Raw genomic sequence first — 10258 nt, forward strand, 5'->3', positions numbered from 1 at the left:
TTGTCTTCAAACGTTTGCTTTTACTGTTCTAAGACGGGTCATCTGCCACGGAGACGGAGCAATTAAATCAGTTTGTCTGCAGGAGCTGCGTGGATGGTTTACACCGCAGAATCGTGAGAGGTGGTAGCGGCTTGGAGAGACCTTCATCCAGCAGTGGATTGACCATGGTCGATTCTAGTGCAATTGTGTTCTTCTCTTTGCTGCCCAACATCTCGCCCTAGACTCTTGCAAACTCAACTTTCGCTCCACCTTTTGAGTTCTCATTTGGTTAAACAAACTTTTCGTTGGTAGCTTTCTCTTGACACAATTGCAACGTGACTTCAACCAACGTTTGTATAATTTATGCAGGAAATAAGTTGCACTTGATTTGCGTCTTAAAACGCAAGGAGGCGTATACACACTTTTATTCATGAAAACTAGGTAGGAACAACAGTATCTGGTAGTGCACACAATCATTGTTAAGTAACTCGTTACAATTACAAATACGCAATCCCAAATCGTGCCACGTTGAGACTTTTTTCCATCCAGAAGTGGATAGATCATGATCATACTGCAGCTTTCACAACAAAATAAATCTCGGTCTTTCTTGATACACAAGTAATATGATCAACGTGGAGAAAATGCCAAGCACAATATTCTGTAGTAATAATAATGTGCACGTTTGCCCTTTGAACCGAGATGACTGCTTTATGCTGATACTCGACTCCTGCACATATTATTGACTTGGGGGTGGGAGGTCTTGCATGGCGTGCGCTGGTAGGCCCGTAACCTTATAGAGTGGTGGGGTTGGGTCAGAGCTATTTATACAGGGGGGGTGGGGGTGGGGTGCCACATTCCCGGTCCCTTTAAAATCTTGGCACAGCTGCTGAATCGGTCTCTTCGTCCCGAGCAGGCCACGTTGTTCCTCCCTTCGTCTCCCCCCAACAAGCTCCGCTCCCGTCCACCCACGACACCCAGAGCCGATTCACTATCCCGCAGCCGAGCGGCACACACCGCTCGATCCCCACATGTGTACGCAGCGATGATGGCCACTGAAGCCGATCCTCGGATTTTCACGGATGGAGAGAACTGCAAGTCGTCGTGGCGAGATGCGGGTGCTGATTACGATGAGACAGACACACATCTGGAGATCATGGGAAAACCCGTCATGGAGCGATGGGAGACCCCATACATGCACAAGCTGGCCTCCGTCGCCAGCTCCAAAGGTACATTATCCACGCGACCATCAGCATCTTTAGCCGTGGTCTATCCACTGCTGGAGAAAGGCTTCTCTGCCCCCCCCCCCTACTTACGAACGAGTTAGGTTCCAGAGGTCTGTTCGTAATTCTTCAATCAATAAGTCGGACCCTCCTCCAACTTTAGTTTGCTCTTGTCGATTCCAAATACGGTGGACGGCATAGACACCAAACACGGGGAATGACTTTAATAGTTGTATAACCTGTAGATGTAGGTGCCACTGGTTCTTCACGTTCTGCAGATGTAGATGCCATTGGTTCTTCACGTTCTGTAGATGTAGATACCATTGGTTCTTCACGTTCTGCAGATGTAGATGCCACTGGTTCTTCACGTTCTGGAGATGTAGATGCCATTGGTTCTTCACGTTCTGTAGATGTAGATGCTATTGGTTCTTCACGTTCTGCAGATGTAGATGCCACTGGTTCTTCACGTTCTGGAGATGTAGATGCCACTGGTTCTTCACGTTCTGTAGATGCCACTGGTTCTGCAGATGTAGATGCCACTGGTTCTTCACGTTCTGCAGATGTAGATGCCACTGGTTCTTCACGTTTTGCAGATGTAGATGCCACTGGTTCTTCACGTTCTGCAGATGTAGATGCCACTGGTTCTTCACGTTCTGTAGATGTAGATGCCACTGGTTCGTCATGTTCTGCAGATGTAGATGCCACTGGTTCTTCACGTTCTGCAGATGTAGATGCCACTGGTTCTTCACGTTCTGCAGATGTAGATGCCACTGGTTCTTCACGTTCTGCAGATGTAGATGCCACTGGTTCTTCACGTTCTGTAGATGTAGATGCCACTGGTTCTTCACGTTCTGTAGATGTAGATGCCACTGGTTCTTCATGCTCTGCAGATGTAGATGCCACCACCGCCATTTATTGCGCGGCGGTTGAACTTACGACTCTCGGTCCGAACAGGCAGCTGGACATACAGACAAGTTTGTTCGTATCTCTGAAAGTTCGTAAATCGAATGTCCGGTAAGTGGAGGAGTCCCTGTAGTCTGATGGAATGCATCGTATTCTGATTCGTGCGGAGACAGAGAAGGAGATCTGTGCGTACGTGCGATGAGTGTCCATCTGTCACCGCTGAGTGATGGACACACGTGCCTTGAGTGTGCCTCAATAGTGAAGGCCGTCGTGGGGGTGCGTCTGTGCGCTTGCCAGAGTCCAATGCCCCCTCTCGGCCAATAGTTATGAATATCCGAACTGGTCGTGGGATTCTTCTAGGTAGACTCAGTCTTAAATCACTACCTGGTGGGGTGTATATAACAAATATGCACTGGGTAGACAAAGGCGGCCGGCCTCCAAAGGTGCTTACTAACAACACTAAGTAGGGCCTACGAAAAACTAAAAGGGCACAACGCTAAACAAATATGTTGAGCGCGTTTTTTTTGTTGTTGTTTGATTTTTAGAAAATGTAACCAAGATATATTTCTTGAGTAAATATATATTTGCATAGCAAGGACTGGCGCAGTGTGTATACAAAGAGGCAGAGTCATGTGAAAGAAAAATGAACACCGGAGATGACATTTTCGAGATTTTTTTAAATTGCAAAATTAGCAAGAACATCTTCAAATCGTGTTTTTCGCACAACCTCATTCTCAACAGAGAGCAGTACAAGGGAAGACAAGGCGGCGGCGTTGTTGTCCTGTGGTTGATCGGAGACAGATTTTTTTTTAAAATCGGCTTTAGTCAGTGACAGCGACGGCAGTAGTAACATGGGGCAGCAGTGACCATCTGCAGAAAGTTATCACTGAAGGCCTACGAAACAGAAGTGCCCAGGGGCCTACAAGAACCGTAATCGGGCCCTGCACAGCACCCCACGAATGTTGGGGCCGCTCGCCACCTTGCAAGTTTTGTTGTTTTTCTGGGACGTGGGAACGCTGGCGCGATGACCCGAGCCCGTGTGACCTGTGAGCCGTCGCCACAGATGCTGCCAGGCGGCACACTCCATGTCAGTCACAAAGATCACTCCCAAGTCGGTACACACAGTTTGTTGTCTCGTTCAGTGGCCTCTAATTCTCGGGCTCAAAGTTCAAAAGTAGAAAGTCAACGCAGTGGTGTGTGTGCCGTCTCCTGTTCGCAGACCTGCGGAGAGCCACGGGGGGAAATTCCACATTCCTATTGCAGGGGCTGGTCTATCCATGGGACGACCGCTGTTGAATTATGCACCAAGTGGTACATCTCATTTAATCGACCCCGGCGGGAGGGATGATGGGCTGAGTCAACCCACAACTGGGATTTGAATTCGCAATCTTCGGGCTGTGAGTGTCTCGCTGTCTCCTGCCGAGCGTGATCGTGGCGGCTATCCGCTGGTTATTCTGCCGGCAGGCGGACGGGTTCTGGAGATCGGCTTTGGCATGGCTATCGCGGCCACCAAGGTAGAGGAGAGCGACATCACGGAGCACTGGATCATCGAGTGCAACGACGGCGTCTTCCAGCGCCTGCAGCAGTGGGCGACGAAGCAGCCGCACAAGGTGAGTGCCCCCCGGCGGAAAAGGGGGGGGGGGGTCAATGTACAGGGAGTCCTCTACTTACGAACGAGTTAGGTTCCAGAGGTCTGTTCGTAAGTCGATTTGTTCGTAAGTCCAACTTTACTCCCGTCGATTCCAAATATGTTGTTACGGCGTGAACACTAAACACGGGGGATGGCTTTGAAAGCTGGATAATCTCCTGTAGGTGCCACTGGTTCTTCACGTTCTACTAATGTAGAGATGCCACTGGTTCTTCACGTTTTACAAATGTAGATGCCACTGGTTCTTCACGTTCTACAAATGTAGATGCCACTGGTTCTTCACGTTCTCCAAATGTAGAGATGCCACTGGTTCTTCACGTTCTACAAATGTAGAGATGCCACTGGTTCTTCACGTTCTACAAATGTAGAGATGCCACTGGTTCTTCACGTTCTACAAATGTAGAGATGCCACTGGTTCTTCACGTTCTACAAATGTAGATGCCACCGCCGCCATCTACTGGACGGCGGTTGAACTTACGACTCTCGATCCGAACAGGCAATTGGACATACTGACAAGTTTGTTCGTATCTCTGAAAGTTCGTAAGTCGAATATTCGGTAAGTGCAGGAGTTGGTGGGGGGGGGGATAGGATCAATTTCCCCTTCTTATTCTTAGGTTTTTTCGGTAAAGTCACGTAGGTAAAAAATTAATGAAAGTAAAATAAAATAAAAATCACGACGTTTCGGAGGCAACACAAGCTTCCGTCTTCAGATGGAACCGTCGCGTGCTGTGACGGTTCTACCTGAAGACGGAAGCTTGTGTTGCCTCGGAAACGTTGTGATTTTTATTTTATTTTTTATTTTACTTTTATTAATTTAGATTTTTTACCTACGTGACTTTACCGAAAAACCTAATAATATGAATACTTGCAGTCACGAAAGCTTCAAATCTAGAATTAATGCCCCTTCTTAGTTTAATTCGGCTCTGAGTACCGAGTTGACAACAGCTGCCTCCCTGTGACAGGAGGCGCTCGAGTGGGCTGGCGGTTTGTGAGAATCTCACTTACGTGTCAAGCCAAGTTATTCTTAGTTCACACGTGGCGCCTTTCTGGCACAAATCAGCCACCCAAAGCGCCATTGCATCATTGGACATTAAAAAAAACTGAATAATTATTCTATACGGTCAAAAAATGAAAAGCGAGTTGTGTAAGCGTCCCTGCCAGCGCGTATGACCTGTCACTTGCGTTCTGCAGATCGTGCCACTGAAGGGGCTGTGGGAGGATGTTGTGCCAACGCTGCCGAAAGGACACTTTGATGGTAAGCACAGCGCTTGTTGGCTGTTCGTGCATGGAACATTCTGATAAACCGCCATAATTCTGTCAACAGTCACTTCATGACGTGATTAATACTTTTCTTGTTGGTGCGTTCTGTCTCATTCATGAATCAGAATATGTATTTGGAAATGGAGGAATCCGATGAGCTATAAATCTCTACTTCACAGATGTTTAGTTGGGGTGAGTCACAACGTTACAGGAACAAACAATACAAAAATACGATGTGAGTTGCCTACGTATAGGAAAGGTAAGCATATCACAAAAACATACAAACAAAACGAAGCTATTTTATTTTACCAGGTAAAGCCCACCGAGGTATTCGCTTCATTTTTCAGAAGTGACCTGGCCACAAATGATAGCTCAACGAAGTGGCTTATCATATACATCTTCAAATACTTGTTATCATCATTCATAAACCCGAGCTGTAGTTTCACTGTTATAGCCCTCCAGCTGCATGTCAGCTTCTGTGAGTTTCTGTGCGGAATCCCAAACATGCGTTTAGCAAGAGAACCCCCATGGCCATGCATAGCCTTGAGAAATTAACTTCTGACCCATCTGCAAACTGAAAACGCTGCAAGCTGTGTAACGACTAAACACGTAATTTTGCGTTCTTGCAGAATTACAATTTGCTGCACACACTTTTACCTCGAGTACATACCATAGCTACGATGTCAACACAGATTGCTTATCTTTTATTTAAGTTAAAGATATGCCCTTACTTTGCCAGGTAATGTATTAACTTCGTGCATTGATAGAACGCGGGGGTCATATGACCCCGAGTCCTGCTGTTATCTACTCAGAATCGGTACAAAGTTACATTTTACATTTCACGAGATCACAGCGGAGATCACAGCCGCCTCCACTTGTGTCCAACAGCGTGCGTGGTGCAGCCATCAACCGCATCAGGACATCAACAAGCCGATGTTCACATCTCATTTATGCATGGCCGGATTAATGTTATTGTAGGCCCCTAGGCACTTTTGTTTTGCGGGATTTCGGTGATAATTTTCTCGAGTTGGTTACTGCTGCCCCATGTTACTACTACCGCCACTGTCACTCGCTAAAGCCGATTAAAAAAAGCTGCCTCCGATCAACCACAGGGCAACAATGCCGCCTTGTCTTCCCTTGCACTGCTCTCTGTTGAGAACGAGGTTGTGCGAAACACACCATTTGAAGACGTTCCTGCTCATTTTGCAATTTGACAAAAATCTCGAAAAGTTAATCTCCGGTGTCCATTTCTCTCTCGCCTTATGAGAAAAAAACGATTGACTCTGCCTCTTTGTAGACGCACTTATACTTGCTATATAAATAGATTTATTCAAGAAGATGTCTTGGTTACATTTTTTGTTAAAATAATTGTGAACAAAAAAACATGGTAACATATATTTTCCTAGGCCCTTGAGTTTCCATAGGCCCCGGCACAATGCCAACTGTGCCTATTGGACAATATGGCGCTGCCTTTATGAATATAAAAGTAAAGACACAAGCCACAGCAGTTGTGATTGTGGTCATGCAACACAAACTATGGACAATATATCATGGGATCTCCTTTGCCAGTAGACCAGAGGACGCCTTTAGACGTCAAAAGGCGTCCTCTGGTCTAAATGCGTCCTTTGACACCGTTTGAGACGAGGCTCAAAAGAAAGCTGTCTCTGGTGTGGACCAATCAGTTTCAAGGACAATGCATATATTATCAGAGTTTTTTTCTTTGCATTCTGACCACAAGCATTGTGGTTAATGTAGACAGGATTCCTTGTTTAGGTTTCAGTTTGGTGTTTTAACATCTTAACACTTGTTTTGTTGCCAGAAAAAAGGGGGAAACCCTATTATCACATGGACAATATAGTGAACCAGTGTAGTCTGTACTCCCTCACTGGAGGAGGAATGGCAGACCTTGGCATTTCCTGAACATATTGCTGCCGTATGCAAGAATAGATAGTGACGGTATAAACGACAGCATGCGCGTTGTGATCCTATAACCAACTGTGCATGTGAGAATGGAATTACACGTACCTTAATCTCCAGAAAATTACACAAATCTGATCTCACACACACAGTTGCTGGATTACAAGATGGTGACGTATCATTGGCTGGCCTTGTGACTTTATCCGCCTTTGTATTGTTCCAGGGATTCTGTACGATACCTACCCACTCTCCGAGGCGACCTGGCACACGCATCAGTTTGACTTCATTAAGGTAAATGTTTAAAATGCGACGACTACGCGGAATAAAATAACAGCGGCTTCTATTAACCTCATGAAGCCTCACTGAGCCTCAGGACTATCTTTGTCAGGGGGGGGGTCCTGCATCGGGATGTTTGGTATGTGGCAGGAAACTGTTGAGTGCCAAGAAAAAAAAACTCCACGTAAAGGAGAGGGCAACGTTCAGAGCTCCGCACAGATGGGCCCATCAATCCGTTGCTGTCATGCCATCTCTCGACCAGACCACCTCGCAGCATACGCTTTGTTTTACGAATAAATCCATTCGACTCGTAAAACACATTAAGAGACTTGTGCAGGCAGTCGTGTGAAAACACAAACCAACAAAAAAAACCTACATTAATCATTACCGTTACCTTTAGAATAGCTACAGTCAGCTAACATTTCAGGCAATGACCTCTCGTTCGAGCAGAGGGCAGAGGTCACTGTGAGGCCATCCCGCGAGAAAGTGTGTGTGTCAGCGACAAAGGGCTTCTACCCCTCTGCTCTCAAGGCCTTTTCACCACCAAAAAATAAACAGGCCACACCACCTGCCCACGAAACCCAGAAAGGTGAAACCGGTCCAGAATTTGCCCACTTCACAAAATGCTGCTGGAAACGTACGGCCCTGAAATCTTTATCTGCCAGTCGGCTGAGTTCGTCAACCCATAGCATCTGGGTCTATCCCATGACGTGGCAGTGAGCCATCTAGGCTTCACCGGAAGGCCTCAGATCGCATCCCTGATTAAAATTAATATCGGCAGCAGCAATCGTGCCAGCAACTTCGTGATTCGAGTTTCGGGTCCGCCACCTTATCCGTAGACCAAAACCCCGGACATATTTCCCGGTTAGCCCAGGTCCATTGAAGCGTTGCAGCCTACCGCAATGAAGATTATTCAACACAATTCCGTAAGATCTCGGTGACAAATCCTTGCCTGTCTCTGCGTGTTGGCTCTGATGTTACCGGCGGTGTCTCTTTGCTGCGGCAGGGTTACGCCTACGACCTCCTCAAGCCTGGCGGCGTGCTCACCTACTGCAACCTCACGTCGTGGGGCGAGCTCATGAAGAACAAGTTCATCGACATTGAGAAGATGTTCCAGGTGGATGGTTGCGACGTGCATCATCCCATGATTTTTATGTCACTTTCTCATTGATATTTTACATTCTCTTCATCGCTTATTTTTGCCATTTCGTACATGGAACATCCTACAGGGTCGTCCAGATGTCCTGTGACCCCTAATTAATTGACCCCTTGCATTTTTTCCCTTTGCATATTGATTCCTGTTTTAAACGAACCTTTAAAAAAAACCCTATCATTTCGAGAATAAAATGTGGGGTACCCAACACATCTGGACCACCCTGTACATCAGCCAATAGATTTAAATGTTTTTTTTTAAATAGATGAGGAAATATGCATGCTACAGTATACGGCTGTCAAGGATACAATGTGTCGAGGCCATAACGAAGCCTGCACTAACGCGGTTTGTCTGTGGGGCCCGCACAGGAGACACAGGTGCCTCAGCTCGTGGAGGCAAAGTTCAGGAAGGAGGACATCAGCGTGGAGGTCATGGACTTGGTGCCACCCTCCGACTGCAGATACTACTCCCACACCAAGATGATCGCCCCCACCATCATCAAGCACTAGGCGGCACGCACGCACGCACGCACTGGGGAATGGCAGCAAACGCTGTCTTCGTTTATCTTCCAGATTCATCACTTGCACCACCACTGTGCTTCATCGGGGGCACGTATTACCGATTGTTTCCACTGGTAAGTCCGAGCTGAGCCAACACGGCATTCTCATGGCAAAGGTGTTTTTTCCACTCGCTATTTGCCAAGCCGAGCCAAAACCAAGCCGCGACAAGGCTGCTGGCCTTTCTAGACAACTAAATATGCCAAGCGGGGCGGGGGGGGGGGCGAGCGGGGCCAGGGATCATTAAGCGGGGGCTTTGCGTGTGGTGTCGGTACGCTGTGAGTACGCAGCATTTTACCACGTCATCTACCGTGCACAGTCTCACTTATAAATATATTCAACTGGTGGTGTACTACTTTGGCAGTGGTGCACAAGCGCAGATAATAATAATAATAACTGACATTCATCAGCAACACTGTGGCCCTAAAAGAAATGCTCCTTCTTCATCGCACTTAGGCCAGAGAGGAGAGCGAGTTGATACACAAGTTGGACTCTGCGCTTTACATCATTGTGCTAAACTAGTTCACTGTGTAGTAGTGTCAGCAAGACACGGCTCAGCTTTTGCAGTGGAAAAAACTACTCGGCCAGGCTGGATTGGTGCGGTTTGGTTGTACGGAAGAAAAGAGGAACAAAATGCAACTAATCCTGTCAATTATTGTACTGTAATTAGTACAGTAGTTTTTTTTAACGAAATTCAGCAAAACACTGCTGTTTTTCAAGGGACTTCTGTATAGATATGCGGGTCATTTTACCACGCGACTCCTCCGGTTTCCCGTTTCAAAATGATGTTTGATGCCTGCGGATGATGAATAAAGAAAACGGTAAAGGTGCAGCCCTGCAATTGCTTGCTCATGCCACTGCTGGTGGAAGGGGTCTCCACGAGAGGGGGAGCTCCGGAGAGCTCTCTCCAGAGGGTGCATTTGAGCCAAATCTTCGATGCTGGACAGGCATCTTGGAAGAGGTGTGGGGTACCCACACTTTACCCCGCCGCATGCGACCTGCCCGACCGAGGGTTGATGAACCCATTTATACTGCCAGGTCAGGGGGTCGGCAACCTCTGGGCTCCAGAGCCACATGCGGCCTCCTCAAGGACCGCCGCCGTCTCGTATTCGCCACAAGCATTGCGGCTCCTGCAATGTAATTTTTTTTTTGGTTTTTCCGAATTTGAAAAAAATGGCTATTCTTGTTATTTTGGCCGCCGGGACCCCCTGTGCGAGGTGGACAGAGGCAGGGGGGGGGCGTGGAGGGGATTAAGGAAACCTCAGCATTGTTTCAAATACCGTGCCAGCAGTGCCGGATTAAGCTAGTGCGGGGCCTGTAGCATATGTTACAAAGGGGCCCTAAA

General features: G+C 47.3%; 1 protein-coding gene across 1 annotated transcript; it reads left to right on the forward strand.

The window, feature by feature from the left end:
• The first annotated feature begins 856 nt into the window (after window positions 1–856).
• LOC144734849 (guanidinoacetate N-methyltransferase-like) lies at window positions 857–9745 on the forward strand. Its single transcript, XM_078617264.1, has 6 exons — window positions 857–1205; window positions 3567–3712; window positions 4942–5005; window positions 7151–7218; window positions 8210–8320; window positions 8725–9745. Exons 1-6 carry the CDS (start codon window positions 1022–1024, stop codon window positions 8863–8865), a joined length of 714 nt encoding a protein of 237 aa, XP_078473390.1. The 5' UTR covers window positions 857–1021; the 3' UTR covers window positions 8866–9745.
• Window positions 9746–10258: the final 513 nt, after the last annotated feature.

The sequence above is a fragment of the Lampetra planeri genome, chromosome 53 (genome assembly GCF_965212315.1).
Source record: "Lampetra planeri chromosome 53, kcLamPlan1.2.h2, whole genome shotgun sequence".
In the NCBI taxonomy this organism is placed as follows: domain Eukaryota; kingdom Metazoa; phylum Chordata; class Hyperoartia; order Petromyzontiformes; family Petromyzontidae; genus Lampetra; species Lampetra planeri.